Raw genomic sequence first — 27,129 nt, 5'->3', positions numbered from 1 at the left:
TGTCTTTTTCTCCTTCACTGCAGCGCTTTGTAGATGGGAATCCAATCCAGTAACATCTGAAATCTCAACTCAATCTCATGATCATGGAAAAGTCACGGGAGGATCAGATCAAAGAAAGCCTCTCATCCTTCCTAATATCTAGTACGGCAAAGTACTTCAAAGGACTACCCGATTCAGTAACACGAGGCCCCTCGGTCCGTGTTTTGCCTATAGGCTAAAATGTTGTAGTGCACCATTGTCATCTTTCGGGGTTCTAGGCGGAAAGTTCCGTGATGAAACTAGCAGGGATTAAGCTCTCCCCAGAAATTTGTTTGGGCCATCATTATGATACTACTTCTTCCTTTTCTCAGAAAGCTGTTATTTGTTGAAAGCATGTTTTGAAAGGTTTCATTGACAATTGGGTTGTATGAACTAGTATCCTGTATTTCTTCTGGTAAATGGGCATAGTGCTGGATATCCTTCGTTGAAAACAGGCCATCCAATCGGCCAGCGTATACCAATATCTACCAGTATTGCCCAGGTGCAATCAACCAAATGGAAAGAGACCACCCCCTTCCAGATGGACCTTTTGCAGGTTGGAAGCATGGAGATGTGTAAGTTGAGTTGGCGCAGAAAACTTGGGAACTATTGCTAATCTAGATGTGTCTACAGTGAGAAGCTCATGTTCACATTAGCCGCTGGAGCTACAGCAGTTGTTGGATGTTTTCTCTACGGAACAATTCGTTTTATTGAATGGTATAATGCGGAGCCGGTTCTACGCTATTCTATTACTGAATTAAAAGCACCAGAGGAGAAGAAGATTTTGGATAACCCGAGCATCAAGGTTGGTGGAAACAAAATAGACACGGGGGCAGCGACGCTGATGATATATAGGACACCGAATCATCGAATATTCAATGTTATGCTCCAGCAACTGGACAATTCCTAGGATACGTCGCCCCTTCATCGCCCGAAGATATCGATAGAGCAATTGAGAAGGCACATGTCGCACAGAAGAAATGGGCGCGAACTACTTTTACCCAAAGGCGACAAGTTCTACGCTCTATGATGGCATATATATTGGACCACCAGGATGAACTTTGCAAGGTCGCATGTTTGGATTCAGGAAAAACTATGATTGATGCCGCATTAGGAGAAATTTTAGTGACTGTCGAAAAGCTTAGCTGGACTTTGAAGCATGGTGAAAAGGCATTGAGTCCTTCTCGAAGACCTACGAACTTGCTCATGATGTACAAGAAGAATACGGTCCAATACGAGCCTTTGGGAGTTGTCGCTGCTCTGGTCTCTTGGAACTATCCTCTTCATAACTTGCTTGGCCCAATAATCTCCGCAATTTTCTCTGGAAATGGAATTGTGGTCAAGGCATCCGAAAATACAGCTTGGAGTGCACAGCATTTTTCTCTTATTGCAAGAGGAGCATTATACGCATGTGGTCATGATTCCAATCTGATTCAAGTCGTTACATGTTGGCCAGATACTGCAAATCATCTTTCGTCTCATCCTAGGATCTCTCATATAACTTTCATCGGTAGCCGACCTGTCGCCAAATTGGTAGCTGCGGCAGCATCTAAGCCTCTAATCCCAGTTGTTGCCGAGCTTGGAGGCAAGGATGCAGCGATTATTATGAATTCCGCGGTTAGCGATCTTCCACGTATCACCGAAATCCTCCTTCGTGGTACATTCCAAGCCGCTGGACAAAATTGTATTGGTATCGAACGAATTATTGGTCTTCCGGATGTTTATGACAAAATTGTCGCAGCACTCGAGCCACGGATTCGAGCTCTTCGTGTCGGCTCTGCTCTCGACTCTACAGCGGAATCGCCAGTTGATGTCGGAGCAGTTATTTCTGATGCTTCATTTGGAAGACTCGAGAAATTGATTGCAGAAGCCGTCTCGGATGGAGCTCGTCTTTTGGTTGGCGGTAAACGTTTCAACCATCCAGTTCATCGCTCGGGACATTACTTTAGTCCTACTCTAATCGTTGATGTCACCCCTGAGATGGCCATTGCTAACGAAGAGTGCTTCGGACCTATTTGCGTCGTTATGAGAGCTAAGAACCCTGAAGATGCCTGCAACATCGCAAACCATCCCGATTTCGGACTCGGTGCCTCTGTCTTTGGATCCAAAGACTGGGAACTCAATGCCATAATCAAGAACATTAAGTCTGGTATGGTAGCTATAAACGATTTTGGTGCATACTATGCAGTTCAGTTACCATTTGGCGGCGTGGCTGGTAGTGGATATGGAAGATTCGCTGGTGAGGAGGGCTTGAGAGGACTTTGTAATATCAAAGCTATTTGTGAGGACCGTTGGCCATGGTCTCCTGCTTGTACTGCTATTCCTCCTCCGCTTCGATACCCGATCCCGGACACAACAAAGGGCTTCGCGTTTACGAAGGCGGTAGTGGATATTGGATATGGGGCTGGGGTGAAAGGTAAATGGAGGGGAATAAAAGTCATGTTGGGGATGAGTTAATCAGATATGGAGTAGTAATATATGGAATGATGGACTGGCAAGTCGGTACAGGCGGAGGTATTTATGTAGGGTGGCAAATTTTTGAGTTAATGTCATATGCAAGATACCTTTATGCTAATATTTATCATGTAAATTCGATACAATGATTTTTCCAAAGGCCTTTCTTGAGGGTCACAGGAGACGGAGGCAATAGAAGCGCCCAAATATAAACAAGAAACAAGACAAGCGTGTATTATTTTCTAATTATTTTCCATAACTGGGATTTTAACAATCGAATACGTTTCACTCTATGCAAAGATTCTCTTGTTACCTAGTGGTGACTACCAGTACATGAGCAACCCATTTAGTAACCAAGTCTGAAAGAGTAATGAATGAGACTTTCCACACAGATTGCACGCAAATCAAACACCCAAATATAAACTCGCTTCAAGCCTCGCTTCGATTCATCGAATGTTAACCAGATTTCCCACAATACATGTTTTCGGTCTCTATTCATTCTCGTTAATTCCATCCTCATTCTTGGCTTTGGAGCTATAGTATGTCTCAAAGTCTTGGTATAGCAAAACCATCACTTTTGGACTATCACAAATGCACCTCGACAACTGGGCCATTCCATTCATGTCTTCCCAATATAATATAGTATATTATACTAAATATCATTACGGCGCCAGTAACCAAAGAACTGTAGTTCATGTTCGCCGCAGTAACAGGTAATGCAGAGGGCCAAAAGCTGAAGAACAGAACAATAGTCAAGTAAACGATAGCAAAAGTGTTGTTGATAATACCGAACACTCCTGGAACATGCCATGGTCCTATTTATTTGGCTCGCGTTAGTGTCGCAAAATTGAAAGTACAAGATACATCTTACCCCAAACTAATTGAGCACCTGTAGTGTTTACCAAAACTGGTCCTTCGGAAATATCTGTGAGTGTTTGAAATCCTCCAGTGAGACGACGATATAGTAAAAGAACCGCGCAGATTAAGTAGGAGCTATAGAGACCAGCAACAGATAGAGATACAACATCGTTGAAGACTGTTGCGGAGCCAATATTGATCAATGCAAGTAGACATGAGACAATGCAAGTAATAGCAATAGACCATAGTGGAATTGTAGTGCGATTATCAATCTATATCAGGATATATAACCGTGTTAGTGTCAGATTAGATATAGACCAAGAACAAATTCGGAGGAACAAGAGTACCGCTACACACTTACCTTTGAAATGGTTCTCCAACCAGGCACGCCATGATCTCTAGCGAACGACCAAAGCATGCGAGATGTCGAAGCCAGACTGCCAACAGTAGCGCATAAACCTAATATGGCCACTAACGACGCCATAGTTGCTGACCCACTTATAGATCTAGTCGCTTGGAAGAAAATTTCGATAAACGGGTAGCCAGTGTCGCTTGACAACGCAGCATCAATGTCTCCAAGACAAAACAAAATTGCTATTATCATTGCAAATCCCATGCTTCCGTTCAGTATTATGCTCAAAATGATGGATCTGGGTACTACTAGAGATGGATTGCGGATTTCTTCTGACATCTGCATCGCTCGTTAGTCTCCCTTACAAACCTCGCTAGGCACCATTCAATGCCTTATTAGTAGAAGACTTACATGAAATGCTCCATCCGCACCTAAAACAATGTTAGTATTTTACATACTCAGACTCCAAAGATATTGCAAGGCGTACCAAGAAACGCAAAAACATTTCCAATCAGCCCGACAAAAAACGAAAGTCCCTGAGTAGACCAGTTTCCTTCATTCAGCCAACCGGTAAACACATCGCTTGCCGAATCATGCGGCGCCAGTATAACCAACGGAATCAAGATGCTAAAAAACCCCAAAATATGCAGTACCAGGATTAACCCTTCGATCTTCGGTAACAAGCTACTAACGACCGTATTGATAAAAACGGCAAAAAATATCGCCGCCCAGTATAACAACGTGCCTTGCCATGAAGTTTCGGACGCAGCATACGATGGAACGGTCAACACAATCAATCCTTGGATAATAGTCCCGGTGAGATAGCCACCGGACGCAACAAGGCCCTGCCAGCCCGTAACAGTCAACCAGCCCGTGATGTAGCTCAGAAACTTAGAGCATCGGGAAGGCGCAAGCATGGAAACCCAATGGTACTGGCCCCCTGAAGTGGGAGCCATAGATACCAGTTCCGAGAGCGTAGAAAAAACCGACAGGTTGCCAAGCCAGACAACGAGAAACCCGTAGATGATTCCGGCTGGTCCTCCGTTTTGAAGGCCGCTGACGAACACGGTTAGGCTTCCTTCCCAGGTTATCAGAATCGTGCAGCTGAAGCCGAGGATGGACATGAATGCGAAGTTTCTCTATGGAGGGGATTGTTAGCATCCGAATGAATCATCTTCTGGGAAACGGGGCTGATAGGCGATTTTTTAAAAGTGCAATGTTGACGAACTTTCAGAACGGGCGTTTTTCCTAACCGTTTCAATTCATCTCTATCTCTGCTTTCGGCGCTGTCGTGCCGTGCTAGAGTTTTGTTCTGGACGGTACCGAGTTCCACAGCTTCGACTTCATCGTCGCGTTTTTGTGTGGTCATTTTGGTAGTAGGAATGTTTAGGTATTGAGCGTTAAACCTTAAGGTTTAAGATATCTTTAGAGTTTCTTATTTTCTTTCTTCAAGAAACAGTGAAAAGTGAGGTAATATATCTAAACGATGTAGTTGCAGAGATTAGGTGGTTGCAGGCTTTCACAGGGGTCTAATGAAAATGTTGCATGTGTTTCTTATCCATGGAGTTGCGCATGCACATGGGCTGATTTGTTGTTCTAGACTGGGATTTAGACCCCTGATACATATCAAAAACACAAATCTTTTTCTGGGGGTACTAGTCCGGGATTCGTTTTATGTTGAGCGATAGTTTGATGATCTTTGGAGTGAATTCAAATATGCCAGTATTGATACTGGTGTCGTGAGACTTTCTTCTATCCAACTAATTTACATCTAGTTTACATCTAATTTCCAAGCACGGGGTTTTGTTATGATTCTAGATTGACTAGATTCGCTCTGTCCATCCCATAAATTTCCTTCATCAATCACTATGACGGCATTTGATTGAGCAGCTGAACAGGCTGGCGCAAATTCAGACAGTTTCTGGCTCTCTAGTTTGCCCCGACTGGTAAAGCCTAATTTCTGGCCAATCATCTTTCCTGTCTTTGATTTTATGATTCCTCGGGAATCAGATATGTTGCGATTGAAGCCGCGATGATCTTCTACCACTCTGCCATTCCGTCGACGTAAGTCATCTGACCTTAACATTCCCGATCCTAAACTATCGAGAAAAATCTTCAAGTATGGAGCACATGCTGTGATGATACTCAGGCACTGCACGACCTGGTTGCAGATTGTTGTTCGCCAGGGGTCAAAAGTTGGATCCTCTATCCTTTTGTTCGAATAGAATAACTGAAAGGATACAGCAGCAATGACACTAGATGCAGTTTAGCCGATTGAATCTCAAAATTTTCTTCTACTTATACTGACGAGATACGAGTACCAAAGATCCATATCAATGTGAGTTTCCTACTCCAGGTAGTCTGTATGTGTAATGCTATGAATGTAATAAGCAAGATTATACTGGCATCGGTCACAATATTAACGATTGCGTTATAATTCCAGAAAGCTGTCTTGGTCAAAGAATGTCAGCAAGAGCTCAAAGGCGAAGTTAGAAAGTAGGAGATACTGACTTGGTTGGAACATTCACCGGCTATGCTATCCCATACTTTTGAAGACCGACACTGAAAGGCAACGGCCAAAATAGAAGTAATAGCCCATAGTGAAATCACGAATCCAAGAACTTTCGTCACTATTCTCTCAGCTGCAATAGGTGTGAAGTCGTAAATGAACATTACTATAGATATTTTTGCAAAGAACAAGCTCACGATATAAAGTATATTCGCTGAATATTGTGCCTAGAGTACTATCGGTTAGTTTGGTGTATTCATCTTGAATTATGATCAATTACTTTCAAAATCGTCTCTACTTGCCCGTCTGTCAGTGTGTTGATCAATTTACCAAGCCCATTTGCACATTCAATTGCAACTGCAATTGTCTGGCCGATGGAAAAAGTCTACAAGTCAACTGTCAGAACGCTTCAAAATTCCATCAGACCTTGCTTCGCTTGCCATTGATATCATTACGAAATGATCTTGCCATTCAAACTTCTCCGAAATAGCAAACTTCGTACCTAGATGCACACATACTCCTAGAGCTGAGAAAGTAATTGGAATCCACACAAATATCTGCACCAAAGGTGTCTTGTTGAAACTCGTTATAAGAGATTGCGTTTCGTTCATGCTGGAGGCCAAAATGGGGAAGTGAAGAAAAGAGGAAAACGGGCTGCGCAAAATAGTTTAACATGAATACTCTTGCTAAAATGCGAACGAAGAAAAAATATACAATGTGCTCTGCTCATACTTGTTGGCTTTAGGTTTTGATAGTCTTCTTAAGATTGGTAGGTAACGAAGTACCGGGAATCATGCTAACACTCGTTCCATAACCAAACTAATTAATCAGAGATAGCTTCAAGTTTGAAAACCACGGATGTTAAGGTGAGGTTATAGTGACGCTCCTAACAGTTGGGAAAATTCGGCCTCATTTCCATGGAACATGGTTGGTATGTGTGACTGGGAAATGCAAATCTTGATTGACACTCATTGTGATATGCTAAAGTTTGCATAAGATTTCTACCAACAGATTCGTTTAATACGAAAATCAGGTACTACTTCTGGGTTCCATGGTTTGGTGTTGATAGCACATACTTTTTATTCCAAAAATATTTTGCAAAATGAAAAGGATCAATTCTAGAAATGTAACAGTCAAATGCACGTCACCATTACGAGGTATAGCCTGTGTAGACTGCCCGCTTGCCACGCAATCCGAGTGCCGTTTCCCCATTTGGCAGCTCGAGAAAGATAGTGGAGCAGAGTAACTTCCTCTAACCATGAATGCATTTCGGCAAATAGTCAAACGGAGGAGAACTGCTCACTGTCTGATAAAAACCATCCTTTTGATGCCAGTTGCATACATCAATGTAACGTTAACAATACCTAAGCCCCGCACTAAACTTGACTTAGAATCTTATTACCGTTTTATTTCAAACGACTGAGTCTATGTCCAAGCCCCATCAGGGTATGTCTAATCTGGACGAATCGTTGTTACGGGATTACTACCGGTAGTCTGGAACGCGCTGGCTTAGTGCTTACTGACCCACACTAAATTATCCGGGCTTCGTTCCGGACCCTAGTTTCCGCATCATCTTAGGCTTTGATATTCAACTCCAGTGAAACGCGGCTTTGTACGGCACTCTGAGCAATTTCTAACTAACCTCATTCTTGGAATGGATGCTGGCACATGGAAATTACTTATTGCCTAGCTTTTGAGCTCTCCAGAAGGCTCGAAACCATTTCAGCGCTGTCCATCTCAAAGATATTACTACACGAAGTCTCGAAATGACTCTCCAGCTTCGGCCCGTTGATTTCGAGGTTGATTTCCCTGCGCTTGCACGGTGCTTGTTTGAGTCTTACGAAAGCCCTTTGCAAACATTCTTTCATCTATGGTTCTCTATCCATGGAACAAGTGATAATGCCCGCGAAGATGCAATTGATGAAGCAGCAACTCGACTGAAGCAGTGGCATACTCACGATCCATCGAGTTACTGGCAAAAAGTCGTCGATACTGAAAATGGTAGAATTTTAGGAGGGGCGCTATGGAAAATTTACAATGAAACCCCATTTGAAAACCCACCGCCTTCTACTTTGACTTGGTTTCCGGATAATAGCTCCCGCAAGTATGCCGAGCAGGCACTGCAAACATATTCTAGGCCCCGATACAAAATAGCACAAAAACCACACATTTGTGAGTGAAACAGTCAAATATACTGCTTGGAACTGACCAAAGTACAAGATCTTCATATCGTCTTTACCCATCCAAACTACCGACGCAAAGGGGTTAGCCAACAGTTTATCAACTGGGGCATGAAAAAAGCGGATGAGTTAGGTTATGAGTTTCTTCTTGACGCAACACCGTATGGGCGACCCCTATATGAGGTGAACAGTTTTGTCTACGTTGAAGAGAACATCAATCATCCACAGGCCGATACTCCGGATGAAAAATGGAAGGAGATCGACGAGAAAGTAGGCCCTTTTACTTTCTGGCTCATGAAAAGGCTTCCTGGAGATAGGACCGAGGTAGGAAGAACAAGCAAGTAGTGGAAAGATGATCAAGAACAATCGTTTATCATTAACTGAAGTTCGAAACACACTTGACTGTTCTCCTTGGAACTTGCATCGAATGCGCAGTAAACCTTTCCTCTCCGCGTTTCTCGAGCATCATTTTTCTGAAAAATACATTCGCAATTAAGTTTTACCAGGTGTGCAAATAAGTAAGTGAGCGGACTCCGATGATGATAGCTGGGAGCTCTTGCCATCCTGAGTCAAAGGGGAGAGAGCCGTATGGATGTCGCTGTTATCAAACAAAATCGTTTACTCTGCGAAATCCCATGGATTGACTATAAGAATGAGCCTAAGATCAGATGCCCCGTGTATTGTCGTCTTAAGAATCGATTGTTCCACATCAGACCAATCAACTGCACCGAGATGAAGATAAGTGAATACTCAATGGGTATCAGAAAAGAAGCCATCTTCACAGCCTTCTCTCCTTATTTTCAGATGGCAAGCAATTCCCTACATACTTTCAAGTTCCTGCTTGTCCACTCATCAGCTATATTCCATCGAGGTGAGACACCTAGGTGAATAACGTAATTGACAGGACTGACCTAGAGATGAGCCTTTCCATCTGTCTTCCTAATTAAGGGAGAGGGGCGAATTAGCTTTGATAATTCCATTTCATTCAAGATATTCGTAATGAGAATTGCGATTGAGGTGAATTTAAGATTTCCCCTCTTTCTTACGAGATTTGAATATTTCCTCGAATTCGAAGTCTTCTTCTGATACATTTTCGCCCATTATTCCGGAGTTTCCCCAAGTGGAAAGGTATCAGAAAGATACCTTATGTATCTGACGCTCGAGCCTCTCTACAGTCCAAGGTCATCGAACAACTACCCATTCTGTATTAGTGAAAGTATTAGTGGCGTCGATATTGTCATCATAGAGCATATAGCTTCATTGTCAAAGGTATGTCGACATCTCAGCTTTCGTTCTTCAACTGACTCTTTACATTTTGTTTTCTTCCCTCTCACAACCACAATTCTTCTACATCCATCTTTTCTTAAGACCAGTCTATCGTTTCTGTCTTGAATCTCTTCATCCTGATCATTCAGTCTCTTCTTTGAGCTGCTTGTGATTATACCATCCTTTCTATTGGCATTCGATTCAGTCAAGGTCGGGTTTCAATATTTACCATTTCATAATGCCCACTCGAGCCGCCACCAAGGCTGCAGAAGCCGCTGCAGCTCTAAATTATGCAGCAGCAACTCTTTCATCGCCACCAACTACACCCACGGATAGCAAACAAATCCTCAAGAATGTCGCCACCGGGTCTCCAACTAAGTCTCGAAAGCGTGCTCCACCGAAGAAGAAGGCAAAGTCAGCGGCGGAGCCAATGACAGGTGGTTGGGATGTCCTTCCTCATGGAATGGGACAAAAGGGTGATCTCCTTGATGCCGATTTCGGCAATACCGGCACGGAAGTGACTCCCACCACTCCTAAGAGAGCCACCCGAGCCAGAGCTACCAGGACCACTGTCAAAGCTTCTATCAAAGATGAAGATGAGGAGAAGCCACTTAATCTTGGCGATTCGGGTATTCCTGATCTTCTTGGAGATATCAAGGAAGAAGAGCCCAAGAAAAAGAGATTGCCACGCAAGAAGAAGGTTGTCGACGTATCCACCGAGGCTAATAGCTCCCAAGCTAAGCCTGTCAAGACAAAGAAGAAGAACTATGGTATCGTATTTGGTGAAACACCTTTCCCTGATCACATCTCGCCCACTGCTCAAGAGGCCGAGACGGTCAACAGCTTGTTGACTGCTCTGCATGGTGAAGTCAAGCCACCAGGTACAGTTCCAGCTCCCTCCGAGACTGTAACTGGATGTGGAGAGGTTCCGGATGTTCTCGACGCGACTATGAGAACCCTTCTCAGCGCTGCTACCACCGCTGGCAACGCCAACAAATCAATGGCAGGTCTGAAGGCGGAGTATGGATTAAGAACGTCTGGCAAGGGTGCAGGCAGCGTTTCATGGGAGGCCGTACTTGCTTCATCAAAGGAAGATGTTGAGGAGGCTATCAGGTCGGGCGGTCTTGCTAAGGTCAAGGCAGGTTATATCAAGGCAATTCTACAAGTGGTTTTCGATAAAAATACCGACCTTCTAGAGGCTTTGCTAAAAGGGGTTGAAACCGATGTTCCAGTTCCATTTGTCGGAAAGGTTCTGGAGACTAAAGAGCAAAAGGAAGCTGAAATCAAGAGCTTGCGAGAGAACATGCTCTCACTTGACTATGTCCACACATTGGATAAACCAGCAGCCATGCGGGTACTGATGGATTTGCCAGGTATTGGGGTCAAAACTGCAGCATGTGTTGCTTTGTTCTGCTTGGGAAGACCCAGCTTTGCCGTCGACACGCATGTCTGGCGTCATTGTATGTGGCTTGGCTGGGTTCCAGAGAAAGCAAGCCGCGATCAAACCTTCAGCCACTGCGAAGTTCGAATTCCTGATCACTTGAAATATTCCCTCCATCAATTATTCCTCCGACATGGAAAGACATGTGGTCGCTGTAGAGCTGCAACATCAGAGGGTTCTGCGGATTGGGAAAGCACTGTCTGTCCAATTGAGCACTTGGTCAACAGAACTGGAGACAAGAAGCAACCAGGTTTCAGAGCTGGCAAGAAGACGGTCGTCAAGAAAGTTGTAAAGAAGGTTGACAAGGGTTCTAAAAAGAGAAAGAGAAATTCTGAAGACAGTGACGAGGAAGCAGAGCTTGAAGCTGATACAGAAAATGATATGGAGTTTGAGGAAGACAAAGAAGAAGATGAGACTGACATTGAAGTCGAAGCAAACACTTAATCTCGCGTCAGTGTCCGACCCGACTTTGAATAATTCTCATCATTGAATGAAGGGGGCATGTATTCATGGCACGTACAATGAAGGAATCATTTGCATACTTTAAGTTATTTCTTAGCTATTTGCTAGCAATTTGGAGTTGGCATGAGGGCAGCATATTCGGCGTTTTCAATAAGATACCCATTTGCTTTTATTGATTACAGATCACTCATTGAGATGATGTACTGGGGAATATGGGAGTATTGGGGTACATGAGAGGAATGAGATATATGGGAACACACACTGTAAAGAGGTGCATTGATTGCATTTACATGGGACAGACGGGGATACATTGTAAACAGAGCTTTCATTCATTCATTGCATTGCAGCAATAAGTTCTGACATAACCATTTAGCACTGCGAACTACTCGTGATGATCTTTTCTTGTTTTGATACGTTGAATCAAGGTTGCTCGTTCAATGTGTATATGAATGACCATTCTGATTATTATCAAACTCTCCCAGTCCGAATCCTAACCTAGTAGTAGTCCATGGACACGCATGCAAAAATTTACGATGGCTTTCTTCCTTTCCTATATTCTATCATTAGGTGGAATTGTTTAACATAATGTTAATGCAATCGGACCTGGATGAGCTGGATAGATATTCTGACGCTGAGATTTAGAAAAAACTTCGATTCGTGGAATTGTTACAAGCCTCCATGAACCAGTGCATATTGATATTTTCAATAGTTCTTCGCTTCATCGATCCTACTTCACTGCATTTCACCATCCATGTAAGAACGCCGCCTATCTCAAGTGCAGATTGCGATGAAGAAAGGCCATTACATAGACTTTTATATCAGAATACACCAGCTAGGTATCATACACAAGTAAAGAATCTGTTTCTCTCCCTTAGGTCAACTTATCATGGCCTCTCAATCCTCCCGCCATCATCTCCTTAACCGTCTGTTCCATCTCCTTAGGCTTTACACCAACACTCGCCAACAACTCATCCGACTTTCCATCTTTGATTTCACACTCTCCTTCGCTAAGCGCAGTATAGCTACTAACCCACCACTCCAACATCGCTCTTGGGAATCCCTTCTCCGCATAATGATCGATATATTCCTGATCAGACACAATCTTCAATTTAATCTCCTTGCCCTTAATCTCAGATACCATCTTCAAAACCTCAGTCATCGAGACAGTTTTCCTCGGACTCAAGAAGAACAATTGACCATCATACTTCCCCGACGTATCAGCCAACACCAATGCATTCGCAATCCCCAAATCCTCCAAACTAATCATGCTCAATCCTCCATCTCCCGCAACCACCAATTCCTCGCGGGGATCCGCAGCCGTGTCGTAGAAACCGACATAGAGTGGCCACGATTCCTGATAAAGCCCCTCTCTCACAATCGTCCACTTGATATCGGTTAACGTCTTGAGATATGCTTCGGTTCTCAAATGCGCGCGCATCACTCCCGTCTTGCTCTCCAATCCGAACGCTAATGATGCATAAACGATATGTTTCACGCCCGCCTCTCTCGCCGCATCGATCGCGGCAAAATGGTGTTTTTCACGACCTTGTCCGTGCGGAGCATCGTTGTAATCGAGATCATTTTGGGGTGTAGAAATCAAGAGGAGTTTGTCGGCGCCGGCGAAAGCGCTCTTCATGCTAGATGGCGAATTGTAGTCTGATTTTCGCACTTGGATACCTTGAGATTTGAAGTCGTTGAATTTAGCGTCTGAGGGGTTGGAAGAGGTGCAGATGATGAGCTCGGAGGGGGAGATGAGGGAGCGCGAGAGGAGGGCCTGGAGGACTGCTTTGCCTATTTTGCCGGTGGTTCCTGTGAGGGCGAGCATTTTGATTTTGTATTTCTTGGGAGGGATTGGAGATTTTGAGTATAGTTCTATGATGAGGGTGGTGCTTTGGATTGATGGGTAGAATGTTTAGTTATTACAGTCCTACTCGGGTATTTATAGCTCATATGAAGTCAACGATCATTATTAATTCTAAGCACCATGACATACTCTTGTGGGGGTTTATGGGGCGCATTGAATTCGGAGATAGGCAATAGATGATAAATCATCTCAGCTGTGCCAAAATACGTATATAGATAGAGAGGCCAGGCAAATATATTTGCCTGATAGGAAGACCTTCTTGAGATTCACATTCATTCAAACCATCACAGACACGCTTTTTTGGACATTTACGTATTGTGAGAAGACTATTTGACTGTACCACCATGAGAAATTTTTTAAAGTTAAGAATTGAACCGCAAAAGAAGCTGGAAAGTAAATCATGTTTTCCTTTGGGAGTGAAAGGAGAGTTCGATATTTAATATCACGTGAGCCTCGGTCCCGAGATGGATGATGATCTTTGACTTAAAAATCTGCATGAAACTTTAAGGTTAAGTCTTGGTAGTTGGTGCTTAATCAGACTGTGGTTTTTCTTCGAAATCTTCATCAGGGATGTTACATATCTCCTACCCATTACTCGAGGACTGCACTCTTGCCTCGGTGTGAGAAACATACAGCGTGGTGGTTTATTTGTTGTGAAACAGAATACATGTCCATATCTGTATTACCTTCGTCATTCGTCTCCATAGAAAATGAGCTCGAAACAGTCTATTATTCTACCGGTTGCTTGACTAGGTTGAGAAGTAGTGTTGTTATCTGTGTTTCGAAGAATCTTCGATTCATCTTCTAGATCATTCGCTTCGACCATCGTTCCACACATCCACTGACCAACACCGACTACAAAATCAGAGTTTGAAGCTCCGAGATAGTCTCCTGAATAGATCGTGGGAAACAAAGCCATGGATTCATTGCCCATACTCCAGGAGCTAGTAACAGAGTTTGGGGGAGGTGAACAAAGGTCCACCTGAGACAAACTCATTTCAGAACTCCTTGGTGTATCAAATGTATTGAAAGTCTTGCAGCTCTGGCAATCATTGAGGTGAAGCTTTGGGCGGCCAATCGATATGGATGGTTCGAGCCAGGGGTCATCAGAATTTTCGTATTCCTGGCTTTGGGAGTCAAAAAGCTCGAAGTCCACGAAACTGAGTCCATCAAGATTGGTCGGCATACCGATTATCCCTAGGAGAAATCTCGATGTTGATGCTTGAACTTGTTCAATGCTATGTTCATCTGTTGATACATTAGATTCGGCATATTCTCAGCATACCAATGTGAGATATGGCTTCATACTATAGTCACTTAATTCGGCATTGGCACTTCTATTCCAGCAACAATGGTTCGTAGAGCAGCCAACAACATCAAGGGATGAGACCAGCTCATCGTCAGGATCTAATTGGTAATCGCAGGTATTTGTTGGAAAGATAAACTGTGATGTTTTCTCTTCTCTATTGGAGTCCTCCTGTCGACTTTGAGAATATAAAGAACTTGGAGAAGCTTGGTCGAGCCGTGGTAAGTTCTGATTATATTTGCAAAAATGATAAGGAACTCGGTTGTTTTGCGTCATATCGATTGATAAGCAGGTTGTTGGAGAGTATTTCGTTTGAAATTTGTAAAGAATAAGCACAAATAAGAAGATGGTATGCACCACGGGCTGCTTTTGTAGCCATCTTACCTCTCACACATGCGGATAGTGACCTGTAGACTGGAGGCGGTCTTCTACTCAGAGGGTAGATATTTGCAAGCGGTCTCATCACCAACTTTAGACTTATGAACATATTACAACTGTGTAATGTGGCGGCTGGCCCCGAAGGCGGGATGGTCCGTAGGTAATAATTCTGTTTCTTCCTGTCAGACTGGACTATAAAAAGGCGGTCTTTGTGGAGTTCTCTTTAAAATCACCCCCGTCTATATACTAGAACCGCACCACAAGGTCACAAAATGTCGCCCTGTGTGGTGTGTTTCTATTGTTTTATATCATGAATCTAGTATTGACATCCGAAGCTATGCGATGTCCAATCATATTGTAGGAAGGTACATATCCATTTCTAGGACCGCCTTCGCTTTCTTACCTTGGGCTGATATCTGCATCCCTACCTGACAATTCGTGAGATCCAAAACATCTTCATTAAAAGAATTTAATCAGTCTACAATAACAAACTCTCATATACACTCACTGTCAAATTTATTATACAAATTGAATATTCTATTTCCTGTTGTTTAGTTGGGTCCTTAACCTTAACAAGGCGGTCCTCAGGAGATCACACAACCGAAGGAGATCAAGCACCTTAGCCGTTAAATGTCATACGCTCCAAGAATCGGGTAGAACCACCCTTGCCGATTCCATGTCAGTTATTGTTTTCTATCAACAGTCAATTGTCATCATTGTTATTGACTTAGATTGCCTCAATAGAAAGAATCCTCACTCTTCGTATGAGGAGCGTCTGCACTCACGTGATTGATATTCATGAGATACAAGCTGCCTCCCTCGATCATTCGTCCTCATCATGGATGACTTCTTAGATACCTCCGGAATTGGTAAATCTACTAGAGTGACCACTCATATATGCTAATTCTCATAGATATGAATAAAAATTCAAATCTTTCCATTTATGTTCAATTGGTTACCTTTAGAAAAAGCTCGGCGGATGAAATAACCATCGATGTGCCAGAAGATTGCCAAGTCGAGACTGCTCGATGTCTGTCCAAACGGCTGGATTTTCGGTTCCGCTATGCATATGATACTCGCAAAGTCACTATCACCCGAAACTCGACTCTTCATACTTTGGAGTTACCCGATTTTGACAATTATCAGACTGATTTACAAGGTTCGTCTTATCATGACTTCATGTTTGATACTGGAGATTCAAACATGGATGTGGATATTTCCGCATACCAAGATCTCTTAGCACCACTGCCTGAATTCTCCGGTGATTCTGATGCATTTGCACAAAGCATGGAACTTTCAGATGAACGATCTGCCAACGTGCTATTCAATGATTTGAATCTGGATAACGGCACCTTTGGTACCTCTACAAACGGCTTTCACATCGAGCATGATGGTGACGAAAGATTGCCAGAATGGATTGATCTGGTAAATATTGTGGATCAATATGACTTTGACCCGGACACCAACATGCTGGATGATATTCGACTCGACAATAGTACTTTTGAGGATTCACATGAATTATGCGAAAGTGTTCAATTGGTATCGGGCACTCCAGTTACTAGCGGAACTCAGAACCCTATAACCGATATACCAGCATGGAGAGACACACCTCCGGCTCCTGTGGCGGTGCTAGACGTACCAACGCCTCGACCTCTTAGTCCTGTAGATTCGGCCCATAGTGTGCCATCAAAGAATTCACAGTCACAAGGAATTGACATTGTTGTCAAGCCTAATTGGAATCGAAGCGATTCTAGCCTTGGCAATACACCATCAAGCTATCAAGAAGGGGTTTTTAGTTCGACGCCCGGTTTTTCGAGTATGCCAACTACTTATGGATCGTCGCCTCGTCGTATGGGCCGTTTAGACTCTGCCACACGTGCCAAAGCCAATGCTGTGAAAGCTATAGGGGCTTGTTGGCGCTGCAAGTTTTTACGAAAACCAGTAAGTCCACCGATCTAATTTCCCTTCGCTTCAGAGGAAGAACATTTTGTGGTACGGTCTTATATCATTTTCTTTCATTTTCATCGGGTTCTTTGGTAAATCTACACAGCGATTATTCCCAGGAATGATGATTCGGTTAATATTGCCATGATCTGTGTGTCGCGACACCAGAGAAATGCGAAGAATGTTTTTCTTTGATGTTTGGCTCGTGTTACTGTGCACGACTTTACCATTCACCAACACATACTCAATCTGTACTCAAGGTATCTAAAACAAGTAGCTAACACTCTAAAGTGCGATGCACAAAACTGTTGCAGTCAATGTAAAGGGAAGCGGGGTGGACCATGGCACAGTATTGGGTGCAGACGGGGCGATATCAAAAACAAAATGCTTCCGATATCACTATGTCCTGCAAGAACTATGCAAGCATCGAGTCCATCTACAGTATCAGAAATGTGCAAGCCATGGCTTTTTGCAAATCGATGTCGCTTCGATATTTCGGAGCGTCGCGAAAAGAATTTAAGTCCTGGGATTATGAGCACTTCAAACCCCACAAAAATTAGTCACTTTCTTCAAAATTTGGCAACTGATGGACCGCTAGCCATTGGCCTGCAACGAAACAGATCATCTTTTTTAGAAAGATCCAAAGAGACTGCACCAGCTGTGTTGGATCCTCTTGATGACTGCATTTTGACTATACTTTGGGGACTTCTCAACTGTGAAAGTGCAGAAAAAGCAGTTCATCCCTGGATAACATTACACAATGGGACCCTAGAAGATTTTATATTACTTCTGAATTCTGCAGCTATATATCAAGCAAGCTTTGATAGTGTAAGTAGTAGCACTCTACATTCCTTATAACTCGAGCTCATATAAATTTGCAGAATCAACTAATTGCTTACTCACTTACCTGCCTTCGCACTTGCATTGAAGCTCTACACGTCAATACATTGGGAGGCTTCGAAAATTCGCATGAAGCATGCGAAATGTCTATTTGTAAGGTCGATTGTATACGCGATCTCGAATTACAAGTAGAGCAGTACCTTGATGAACTATCTCGAGTTATATTCCTGAAAGAAAACATGCGAAACCGATTCTGGTGGCTGTCAGCTTTCTACAGTCTTTGTATTCAGGGGGTTGTTCGACAAGCATTAATATTATTATTCTCTAATGACCACAACAAGGCATCGGAAATAGAGGAGTTGGGTTCCGCACAATATCTACACATTGCGATTCGGTTATTCTCTGTAAGTTCTGGTAGCCATGATCCATTGATTCAAGACTGGACCTCGCGACCTACGTCTCCATCGGTTGAAAACGGAGCACCAAGTATCGAAGATTATCAAAATGCCCAATCAGCGATCAACCAATCCCAGTGGAAAGTCAAGGGTATCAAGAAGTCTGGTATTTATCTGAAGAAACTATTTGAAGATAATGGAGGTCCTCTTGCAGAACCCCACGATGAATCTGGAACACTCACTGTTCTACCCGAACCATATCTTCCAAGAATCTTTACTTTAGAAACTTGTCGTCAACTTCGCGCCGATTGGGATTTAGCTCGATGCAACTATACGAAGAATGTACTACAAATTGTCAAGCATTATGGACAAAACTCAAAAGCTTATAGTGACGCTGAAGAAAAATGGCTGTCGGTGGACGCTAAATGGAAAAGGGTAAGTGACGAGGCCATGACGAACACCATCAACCAAGCGCACAACAGGGGCGAAACACCGAAACCCATCCTTTCAGAGACATAGTACATTTTAAGTCAGTTGATAAAATACAAATTTAGCGTTTCACTCATCAACACGTTGAAGTGAGTTACTCAATGGGAGAACATCGATCTCTTTTACGAAACCCTCGGGAATACCAACGCTAGATGCCCGCCACCCTCAACATAGCTTCCATGGAAAACCACCCCGTCTCAGTTTCCCATCCCACTTCCACCATTATTTGCCCGCCCTCACTTCTTTTTCAAGCATTCTTCATACAATGCCAAACCTGAGTTTCTCGCACCTTGGCCGAGCAATGGTGAGAATTTATGGATGATATCGAATTCAAAAGACAAACAAGCACCTAAGTGTAGAAATCATGAAGGTCAAGAGAGGGTAGTGATGCCGACACCCCGCCAAAACTTGGTTTCATGTTAGGCTCATTAGTTTGCAATCAGTAAACGATGGAGACAAGTTCTAGACAACATTGTATTCAGCACGAGATCACCTTCGCAGGCTCCCATTTGTGGGTAAAGTTCTACTTAATCAAGACAGGTGATCTGGAATATCTAAAAAGTCGACACCTAACATAAGAAATGGGAGGGTGAGAGGAGAAGCCAGGAAAAGGGCCATGAGATACATGTTTGCTATATGAAGAACGTGATGAGTTGATTCTACTCTGTCTACTTGGATGGACATAAGGAGGTACTGGGGACCGGCTGGCCGGATTTGTGCTTCTTTTTAGGCATCTTCGACTCGGATCTCTTGGGGGTCAGATTAGATAGGAGGGAAAGGTTAAGATACCAGAAACTCCAAATGTATCGACGAATATGAAGAGATGGCTAGTTTTCTTGTCTGATGCTAGATACGAGGGGTATACGCATCGGTGATGGAAAGATAAGATTGGATATTATATGCATGAATGAGGCGAGGTTAGATGCAAGAATTATCTAGGTAGCATCATCTAAGTATGCGATGAATACGAAAGACGCTTAAGCTTCTCAATACACTGCTCATAAAGATACACTCAACGCACTACCAGAAAACCACTATTTCCCCATGTTTGATGAGATTTACTCATTGCATATCCGTTCGTATTATCTATCCCTCACGCCATCCAATTCCACACTAATGCAACATCTCCCACAAAATCATTGAATCAATCAACTAAATAAAAAGAAAGAAACTTGAAGTAAATGAAGAGAAGTGGGGTATCTCATTAATAATAAATATCTCAATCACATCTTTCCGAGAGCGGAGTCTCATTCAGCTCTCCAACTCTCACCCATTTATCTAATCTCAGTACAGCTAGACCATTACCAAAAGCTCCTCGCCACGTTTTTGTAAGACTTTTGCCAGTGAGAAACGCCCGACTCCTTTATTCATACATATACTCGTTCATAATCGTACACACATATCCATGACGCCATTTCAAAATAGACTCTCGCCTTCCCCTGCCTTCTAAATGAATCCTATATCTAAGTATCAGTAACCGTGTCTAATCCCCTTTTCGCATGACCATGACCATGACCATGACCATGACCGTGCCCGTGCCCGTGTCCTGCACTTCTAGCCGCCATCTCTCTTGCCCTCTTTTCCGCATTCCCAGCAGCCTGTGCACTCTCATGAATAGATTTTCTTTGTTCCATCACCTTCGCCCTAACCTCTTCCATAGCACTTCCCCTCTCCTCTTTTAATCTTCTTCCCCTGTCTCTTCTCCCCTTGTCCATTTCTAAAGCCTTCGTTTCATCTTCCGCAACTCTCCAATTGCGTCCGCGCATTCCACTTTCTCCCCACATACTGACACGTTGAACTTTCTTGAGTTTGGAGATTCCGTAGAACCAGACGATGGCGGCGAATATTCCACACCAGCCTGATACGCCTAAGAAACCGAGATCGGATTCTTCAATGTGGTTTTTTAAATTCATGCCGTATAGAGCGGCGATGAATGCGCCAGAACCCATGCCGAGCGTTCCAATGGATATTTTAAGCTCGAGAAGCATAAGAGAATTGCGATTGGCATCGAGGATGGCTTTAACTCTGTAGATTTCTAGATTAGTACTTGCAATGGGGAGGGAATTGTTGTTCTAGAATCATACATTTCTTCAGTGTTCCTGATGTTAGAAACTAAATTTCCAGACTCCTGAACAATTTCGTCGCAAAGCTTGTGGTAAGATTCCAACAACATTTCGACTTCTGTATGGTCATCCTCCCCTCTTTTCAGATCATGGTCTTTCTCGGTGAGATACATAGCAGCTAGATCATCATCTGCTTCCAGCAACTCATCAATCGAGTCCCTGACTAATTTCGCCTTCTGTTCGAATGTGCCGAGTTTCTTGGAATAAATAAGGAGGTAGCGGAGCTTGTCTCGATCGATATCCTCTTCTAACTCCTTCAGAACCCTAACAACTGGTTCTCGAACCGTTTCAAATTCCTTTTCCAAGCCAGATGTAACCGATATGAGGACAGCTTCGAGGGCACGAAATTCGTATGGAAGGGCACCGGCAGATGCAGAAGTTTGCTTTTGGCTAAGCTTTCCTTCTAAATCATACATAAAGAGCGATTGTGTATATGTATCAGTAGAGCCATAAGCGTCGAAAATCAAGACTCTATTAGATTTTATGAGGACTCGAAGATGGAGGAGGTTTATGAGGATAGCTGAAGGACGAACGAGAATATGCGGAAGCGTACTCGAGTCAATTTTTCGAAGATCTCGAGGAAGCAGTCCATACTATATGCAAATCAGTATTAGCACAGTCAAGGTGTATGCGAGGGAAGAAGTCCTGCCCTACCTTAGCAATAAGCTCGCTCTTCTTGAACTCCCCATTCACAAGAACCACATTCCCATTCTCATCTAACTCTGTACATCGTAGTCGAGGCTCACTAGCAGCCTTCACAGATACAGATCGTCCCAGACTAAACACATCCAGGTCTCTTCCATCCTCACTGAGATTTGGTAAATCGTCCGGTTGCAATGGTTTTCCGTCCCTCTTCGCAGACCAAAGCTTGAATGGCCATCTTCTTGCGCCTGAGAATATTCCACGACTTGTCTGCGAGCGATTGTGAGTCGCAGGGTTGTTACTTGATAAAGTTACCCGTTTGGATTGAGTGGCGTTTGAAGAAGAATCCGAGGTGGCCAATCGTGGTCGTAAAAACTTCGGATTTTGGAACCCAGCTTCAACGGTTGCTCTACGCTGTAGTGAAGTCGAGAGTGGTCTCCGACATGACCTCGAAGGATAATTGTATCCTAGGCTAGAAGCTGGGACATGAGGGGCATGGTCCAAAGAATAACCTTGTCTTGGGTTGGAACTGAAAAAACAAACGCCTTCAGATTGTGCCCGCAGGAATCTCAATAAAGATGCTGATGGTACATGGTTGTGTATATGTGACCGCATAGCAGCTGAAAAGAGCTAATCCAACCGTTTACGAATCACTTGCTGCTTCATGTGCGTTATTTTGAACCGTTGATGTCGTAAATATATTTCTATCAAAAAAAAAAGCTTGGACAATCCAAATATCCAAATCCAAGTATTACCATGATCACGTGAATAATTTTCCGGCACTTTTTGATTGTTGAATCTGCATCTGCATAACAAAAGCCTTTATAGTTGTCGCATATAAATTTGGGTATTAAGAAGCATTTGGCTGTGGAATCTAAAACTAACGCCTAACCCTAAGCAATCAAACATTGAATACCGTGAGGAAATCCTCAACCAACCTAACCTTCTTGTTATCATTCTCATGCTCATGACCACTTTTGAAGCGGAAAATCTCTTCAATGATCCAAGGGTAAGGGTCTTGATATGGAAGGTAGACCATCAGAAGTATGGTCATAAAATGCCTGTCTGGATCTGCATTTTCGAGGGTATATTGGAAAATGTCTTCATCGAGTTTATGATTGACACCAGCATACAACAAGAGGTATATCACCTCGATTCTACACTCTCGAACAGCATTTTTATACCCAATAATAGCTGCCTAGATTTTTGTTAGCAGGACCTTGACGCAAATCGATTTTAGTGGAATAATACCTCTCCGCTCGTTGACGCGAGCCAGTCAATACGTGCTCCTCCCATAACTAACCAAAATAAGAATTTGACAGCCTCCTCATCCCACGGGCCCATTAATAGTGTATGAGGTATCTCGGTACCTCTGGCAACATTCGCATAATTCTGACTACCCAGGTCGAAAATTTGCTCTCTTTGCTCAACTAAACTCGAAATTAAATCCAATGTTTCGGAGGCATCCGTTCTAGAAGAGACATCCATTCTCTGAAACGCGTTACAATACTTGGCAAAATCATTGTCAAGTAGCTCAGCTGCTGAAGCAGTCTTAGGGTCAATACCTTCTATATCATCCCTATGGTGAAAGGCAATTGTCCCAAGAGCAAGCGAAAATGGACGTTCTAGTGCATGCTTTTGAACCCATAAGTCTTGACCTTGGAGAAGCATCGGCAACTTTGCCCAGCGAAATTTTAAAATAGTAGACTAAGCCCATATCGTCAGTCAATCCTGGTCCAGCTATAGTATCTAGGCTTACCTGTAAGCTGCTATTGCCACCATAGTCCAAGTCCAAAGCTGGATCTAACAGTTGCCCATACCATTCATCCCAAACCGGACCAAAAGCGGCAATAATGATCTTGTTGTAGACAGCAACACTACTTAGTTTTCCTCCTATAACTGGACTACACGCTGGCAAGCTCAAGTTCCAACAGCCGAAGAAAATCTGCTCTAGAATCTCCGTTGGCAATCTCTCAAGTTGCGACATCTTACGTCTCGATTTGATGTTCTTCAAGGTGCGGACTTTCGACTCCCGAAGAATAGAAGTGAGAGACTTTGACATTTGTGATGCGACCTTTGAGGATTTTTTCTTGAGAGGCCTACCAGGTGGTCGTTTCTAGGATCCAAAGTCAGTCAAGCTAGTCCAGTATGTTTTATTCTATTATAAGAGTCCATACCATAATCTTTCTGGCTAGAACAGCAGACTTGCTGGAGTCACGAGTATTCTTTCCCGGAACCTTGATCGGTGTTCCAGCCATGACTTGATGATATGCACCTATACCCCATATAGTTCAGCATGAAGGATAGAAAATTACAATGTTAGTTTTAATGGTGTACCACCGGTACATGTCTATAGTCCAGCAAGAAATATACACAACGAGATTCACTAAATCGTAAAAGTAATGCAGTCTATGAAGTGAATGAAAGATGAGACCAATCATTTTTTATTTTGCAACTCACCGCTTTGATTATGCCGGTTAGTTGATAGCGGTGAGAGTCAAATATATTTATTCAATTACCTTCGACTAGTGTAGTAGGTAGCTTGAGATGAGAGTGATAAACCTCCTTTGAAGGTCAGTATAAGGGCATGTGAATAGCAATTCTGGCAACAGAAATTTGGAGGGGACGAAACCAGTCATCAACACCACAGATCTACCAGCTTCTTGTATCACCGGGCCCAAACCGAGACTCCAACAGCATTCATCATCTCAGGGCTAATCCCCAAGAATCGTTGCTCAGTATACAGACAATTGGAACAATATGTAGCAATCGAGTATGGAAATAGGAGCTCGAGCATCACCTCCAGTAACGAAGTGAAGACTAGAATTGCATATTGCTAAAGCGCGCTAGGCATCTCAGTACGAGGGACACAAAATACCCCGCCTCGGAAAAAGTTACGCTAAAGACCCTGCATATATAAAATACCCGTTAGTCTACAGAACGCCATCACGCCTCGCACGCCTCGGAGACCCTACATGTCACCCACCGGAAAAATACCTGGCTTTCAAAATACTGTAGTTTGTAGAGTCATCTTTGTATTGTATCAATTGTCAATCTTCAAGCGACGTTGACAGTTCTTCCGTCGCCAGTCTTTAAATAATGATCTTTAAGTGCTAGTCTAAGCCCCAAAAAACCACTAACTCGCATCGCATTCATTGAGTTAAAGATTCCTTCAGCTTTAAACCATTACCTTACACGATACCACCAAGCATCAAGCGTACGGACGAACAATCAAATAAAATAAAATCCCCAATGTCTTCCATTCCTGATTCCAGCTCTCACCCCCTCATTCTGACCCATCCTCCTCCGTTGAACCGAGTCTGGGAATCACATATTCCTCATCTCCCCGCGCCTAGTACCTCTACCTCCCCTGATGTTCGCAAGTCTGTATACAGTAAAAACTGCATCAATCAAAACACCAGTCTTCTCCGCACTTCTCTTATTCACCTTGCTCAAAACCTTGTCATAACTTCCTCTTCTATCCCTTCACCATCGGGGCACGAAATCCCTACTCGTCTCTACACGCCCACTTCCGCCACCAACTCTGCCTCTGCCCCCAATTCAGACTCTCAACCACTGATCATCTATTTCCACGGTGGTGGTCTTTACGTTGGCGATCTCGATTCCGAAGATCTAACATGTCGTCAACTATCCCTTTCCCTTTCCCTCCCACTCCTCTCAATATCCTACCGCCTACTCCCCTCTTTCACTGCCGACGATTCTGTATCCGACGCACTATCCGCTTTCACCTATCTCTGTACTAAATTCCCTTCCCGAAAATTCGTCCTGGTGGGGAGTTCAAGCGGGGGACAACTGGCTGCTACTATTGCTTTGACTTATCTTCAAGAAGAAAGCAGAAATGATAGAAAAGAAAGGAGGCGGATACTAGGAGTTATCTTGAGATGTCCAGTAACATGTGATGCTACAGATAACGGGGCAAGTATCCCAGAAGAATGGAAAACTATACACACGAGCATGAGAGAGGAGTTTTACACAGGGATATTGAACAAACCGGCTGTGACGAGAGAAAACAGAGTCAAGGGGTATAAGATGCCTTTGGAAACGTTGACGGAGATGCCAAAGCTCAATGAGGCATCCAAGCCTGTTGGAAGCGATCAAGAAGATATCAATACAAAATGGTTCATACAGCTTTGTACTAATGATATATATTATTCTGACGGGGTATGTCTTGCTCTTGGGTTGAAGGAGAGAGGATATGGTGTGAAGATTCGAGTAGAATTTGGATGGCCTCATACGTTTTGGTTGAAGGGGATGGTGTTAAATGAAGCTCAGAGGACCGAAATGGAACTTGTTAAAGGAGCGAAGTGGGCTCTGGATAGACCAGGGGAAGCTGGCACCAAAGAGCTCCAGAAAGAGGAAAATTGGGTGGAATGGAGTGAGGAGGCCAACTTGTGAGAAGAAAGTTTGAATGGGCATCTTAATATTCGTAGAAATTTAAACTCGGTTATGAAACGCTCGTACAGCACTCAATCAAAATAGTAAAATTTATCAGATCTTCAAGAGATTGAGGAAACAGTTTCATGATTGGCCAACTTGGCACTTAAACGATTGACCACCACGATCTTGCTTCTTCAACCACCGGTCCCTATCTACAATAGTACAGGCAACAAAGAAAAGGGGAAGTCGAATTTGTTCCATTTAAAGCATAGAAAGATCGCCGAATTTCTCCTATAGACATATTAGCAGCCGTATCATTCCAAAGAACATAACTGTGCCATTTTTAACGTACCTTGTAACCTGGAACACCCCAGCGACCCTTGGAAACGAGTTGAGCAGTCTTCTCATCAATATCTGGGCGAGCAGCAGCAACTTCATCCTATAGACACACATCACACATTAGCCAACTCCGTTTCTTTTCTTTGACTTTCCACATCCTTTCCTAGAGCTGATACATACCACAGTCAAATCCTCAAATGGTCTAGCCTCCTCGATGTTCTTCAATGTCTTCGCCAAATCCTTCAACTCCAAGTCAACTCTACCCTTGGTCTCCTCTGCATTCTTGATAGCTTGGGCCTCGAAAGTCTCGATTGCCTTGATTTGTCTGGCTACATCATATGTTGCTGGCTTGAATGTGGAGAAATGCTTCTCAATCTCGTCGACAACGGCGGTGTTCTTGAGGATCGACTTGTAGTGTGCGAAGTCTACCTTGGTAGGTTGCTCAGAGAGAGCTTGAACACGGCGACGGGCGTCTTCGTTGCGCTTCTTGAAGGCTTGGAGGGAGTTCGCGGTGGCTCCCTTGAGTCCGAGGGATTGGGAAACTTTGGCCCAGTCAAGTTTGAGGGCTGCACTGCGCTGTGAAGGTAGACTGGTTAGTAATAATCCGGACTCATTAAGAGCGAGGGGGTGAAGGTCGGGGCAGAAGTCTTCGGAATTCTTCGGAGGGGTGCAAAGTCTGCACGACAGCGAGGTCTGGGGGAAAAAGTTCTGCTGACGATAGTACTGCTTCAATTAAGAGAATCGACTTACTCCGGCTGCCATTGTGAAGGTGTTAATTTGATTAGGGAGTGGAGAACTGTGTTGTGTTGAATTCGTCGTCAAAAAGCTGCAAGTCTCGGTTCGAGCTAGAAAATACAATATCACGTGATGC

The 27,129-nt window shown here is 43.5% G+C and overlaps 12 protein-coding genes across 17 annotated transcripts; 5 read left to right on the top strand and 7 right to left on the bottom strand.

The window, feature by feature from the left end:
* Positions 1 to 326: 326 nt before the first annotated feature.
* Bcmsc7 lies at positions 327 to 2,769 on the top strand. The gene is made up of 3 exons (XM_001551546.2): positions 327 to 593; positions 652 to 823; positions 874 to 2,769. The coding sequence occupies exons 1-3, from the start codon at positions 535 to 537 to the stop codon at positions 2,473 to 2,475; spliced, it is 1,833 nt and encodes a 610-aa protein (XP_001551596.1). The 5' UTR covers positions 327 to 534; the 3' UTR covers positions 2,476 to 2,769.
* A 132-nt stretch (positions 2,770 to 2,901) lies between these two features.
* On the bottom strand, positions 2,902 to 5,132 carry BCIN_09g03670 (hypothetical protein). Its single transcript, XM_024695077.1, has 6 exons — positions 4,911 to 5,132; positions 4,170 to 4,821; positions 4,094 to 4,113; positions 3,692 to 4,021; positions 3,344 to 3,602; positions 2,902 to 3,287 (listed from the first exon to the last, which is right to left on the bottom strand). Exons 1-6 carry the CDS (start codon positions 5,049 to 5,051, stop codon positions 3,058 to 3,060), a joined length of 1,632 nt encoding a protein of 543 aa, XP_024550870.1. The 5' UTR covers positions 5,052 to 5,132; the 3' UTR covers positions 2,902 to 3,057.
* A 255-nt stretch (positions 5,133 to 5,387) lies between these two features.
* On the bottom strand, positions 5,388 to 7,197 carry BCIN_09g03660 (hypothetical protein). 4 transcript variants are annotated; one of them, XM_024695075.1, is made up of 5 exons: positions 6,632 to 7,197; positions 6,472 to 6,576; positions 6,194 to 6,418; positions 5,991 to 6,133; positions 5,388 to 5,937 (listed from the first exon to the last, which is right to left on the bottom strand). In XM_024695075.1, exons 1-5 carry the CDS (start codon positions 6,800 to 6,802, stop codon positions 5,454 to 5,456), a joined length of 1,128 nt encoding a protein of 375 aa, XP_024550868.1. In that variant the 5' UTR covers positions 6,803 to 7,197; the 3' UTR covers positions 5,388 to 5,453. The 4 variants fall into 4 exon arrangements, with proteins under 4 accessions (XP_024550868.1, XP_024550869.1, XP_024550866.1 ...); XM_024695076.1 differs by having other exon boundaries at positions 6,694 to 7,197; XM_024695073.1 differs by lacking the exon at positions 6,472 to 6,576 and having other exon boundaries at positions 6,694 to 7,197.
* A 571-nt stretch (positions 7,198 to 7,768) lies between these two features.
* BCIN_09g03650 (hypothetical protein) lies at positions 7,769 to 9,461 on the top strand. The gene is made up of 2 exons (XM_001551549.2): positions 7,769 to 8,363; positions 8,412 to 9,461. The coding sequence occupies exons 1-2, from the start codon at positions 7,958 to 7,960 to the stop codon at positions 8,714 to 8,716; spliced, it is 711 nt and encodes a 236-aa protein (XP_001551599.1). The 5' UTR covers positions 7,769 to 7,957; the 3' UTR covers positions 8,717 to 9,461.
* Positions 9,462 to 9,595: 134 nt separating this feature from the next.
* BCIN_09g03640 (hypothetical protein) lies at positions 9,596 to 11,935 on the top strand. 2 transcript variants are annotated; one of them, XM_024695072.1, is made up of 3 exons: positions 9,596 to 9,640; positions 9,843 to 11,852; positions 11,914 to 11,935. In XM_024695072.1, the coding sequence occupies exon 2, from the start codon at positions 9,876 to 9,878 to the stop codon at positions 11,520 to 11,522; it is 1,647 nt and encodes a 548-aa protein (XP_024550865.1). In that variant the 5' UTR covers positions 9,596 to 9,640; positions 9,843 to 9,875; the 3' UTR covers positions 11,523 to 11,852; positions 11,914 to 11,935. The 2 variants fall into 2 exon arrangements, with proteins under 2 accessions (XP_024550865.1, XP_001551601.1); XM_001551551.2 differs by having other exon boundaries at positions 9,596 to 11,935.
* Positions 11,936 to 12,144: 209 nt separating this feature from the next.
* On the bottom strand, positions 12,145 to 13,687 carry BCIN_09g03630 (hypothetical protein). The gene has a single exon (XM_001551552.2). The coding sequence runs from the start codon at positions 13,363 to 13,365 to the stop codon at positions 12,412 to 12,414; it is 954 nt and encodes a 317-aa protein (XP_001551602.1). The 5' UTR covers positions 13,366 to 13,687; the 3' UTR covers positions 12,145 to 12,411.
* A 33-nt stretch (positions 13,688 to 13,720) lies between these two features.
* On the bottom strand, positions 13,721 to 15,319 carry BCIN_09g03620 (hypothetical protein). Its single transcript, XM_024695071.1, has 2 exons — positions 14,713 to 15,319; positions 13,721 to 14,652 (listed from the first exon to the last, which is right to left on the bottom strand). The coding sequence occupies exons 1-2, from the start codon at positions 14,984 to 14,986 to the stop codon at positions 14,096 to 14,098; spliced, it is 831 nt and encodes a 276-aa protein (XP_024550864.1). The 5' UTR covers positions 14,987 to 15,319; the 3' UTR covers positions 13,721 to 14,095.
* Positions 15,320 to 15,518: 199 nt separating this feature from the next.
* On the top strand, positions 15,519 to 19,767 carry BCIN_09g03610 (hypothetical protein). Of its 2 annotated transcripts, XM_024695069.1 has the most exons (5): positions 15,519 to 15,766; positions 15,833 to 15,957; positions 16,002 to 17,029; positions 17,324 to 17,860; positions 17,914 to 19,767. In XM_024695069.1, the coding sequence occupies exons 2-5, from the start codon at positions 15,927 to 15,929 to the stop codon at positions 18,784 to 18,786; spliced, it is 2,469 nt and encodes an 822-aa protein (XP_024550863.1). In that variant the 5' UTR covers positions 15,519 to 15,766; positions 15,833 to 15,926; the 3' UTR covers positions 18,787 to 19,767. The 2 variants fall into 2 exon arrangements, with proteins under 2 accessions (XP_024550863.1, XP_024550862.1); XM_024695070.1 differs by having other exon boundaries at positions 15,833 to 17,029.
* Positions 19,768 to 19,938: 171 nt separating this feature from the next.
* Positions 19,939 to 22,226, bottom strand: BCIN_09g03600 (hypothetical protein). The gene is made up of 3 exons (XM_024695068.1): positions 21,534 to 22,226; positions 20,841 to 21,472; positions 19,939 to 20,781 (listed from the first exon to the last, which is right to left on the bottom strand). Exons 1-3 carry the CDS (start codon positions 22,134 to 22,136, stop codon positions 20,220 to 20,222), a joined length of 1,797 nt encoding a protein of 598 aa, XP_024550861.1. The 5' UTR covers positions 22,137 to 22,226; the 3' UTR covers positions 19,939 to 20,219.
* A 60-nt stretch (positions 22,227 to 22,286) lies between these two features.
* On the bottom strand, positions 22,287 to 23,931 carry BCIN_09g03590 (hypothetical protein). Its single transcript, XM_024695067.1, has 4 exons — positions 23,699 to 23,931; positions 23,281 to 23,637; positions 22,773 to 23,228; positions 22,287 to 22,719 (listed from the first exon to the last, which is right to left on the bottom strand). Exons 1-4 carry the CDS (start codon positions 23,777 to 23,779, stop codon positions 22,423 to 22,425), a joined length of 1,191 nt encoding a protein of 396 aa, XP_024550860.1. The 5' UTR covers positions 23,780 to 23,931; the 3' UTR covers positions 22,287 to 22,422.
* Positions 23,932 to 24,485: 554 nt separating this feature from the next.
* BCIN_09g03580 (hypothetical protein) lies at positions 24,486 to 26,004 on the top strand. The gene has a single exon (XM_001551557.2). The coding sequence runs from the start codon at positions 24,774 to 24,776 to the stop codon at positions 25,935 to 25,937; it is 1,164 nt and encodes a 387-aa protein (XP_001551607.1). The 5' UTR covers positions 24,486 to 24,773; the 3' UTR covers positions 25,938 to 26,004.
* Bcatp7 lies at positions 25,964 to 27,093 on the bottom strand. The gene is made up of 4 exons (XM_001551558.2): positions 27,009 to 27,093; positions 26,439 to 26,834; positions 26,272 to 26,358; positions 25,964 to 26,210 (listed from the first exon to the last, which is right to left on the bottom strand). The coding sequence occupies exons 1-4, from the start codon at positions 27,018 to 27,020 to the stop codon at positions 26,181 to 26,183; spliced, it is 525 nt and encodes a 174-aa protein (XP_001551608.1). The 5' UTR covers positions 27,021 to 27,093; the 3' UTR covers positions 25,964 to 26,180.
* Positions 27,094 to 27,129: the final 36 nt, after the last annotated feature.

The sequence above is a fragment of the Botrytis cinerea genome, chromosome 9 (genome assembly GCF_000143535.2).
Source record: "Botrytis cinerea B05.10 chromosome 9, complete sequence".
NCBI lineage: Eukaryota > Fungi > Ascomycota > Leotiomycetes > Helotiales > Sclerotiniaceae > Botrytis > Botrytis cinerea.
This window is presented reverse-complemented; position numbering and strand designations above follow the sequence as displayed.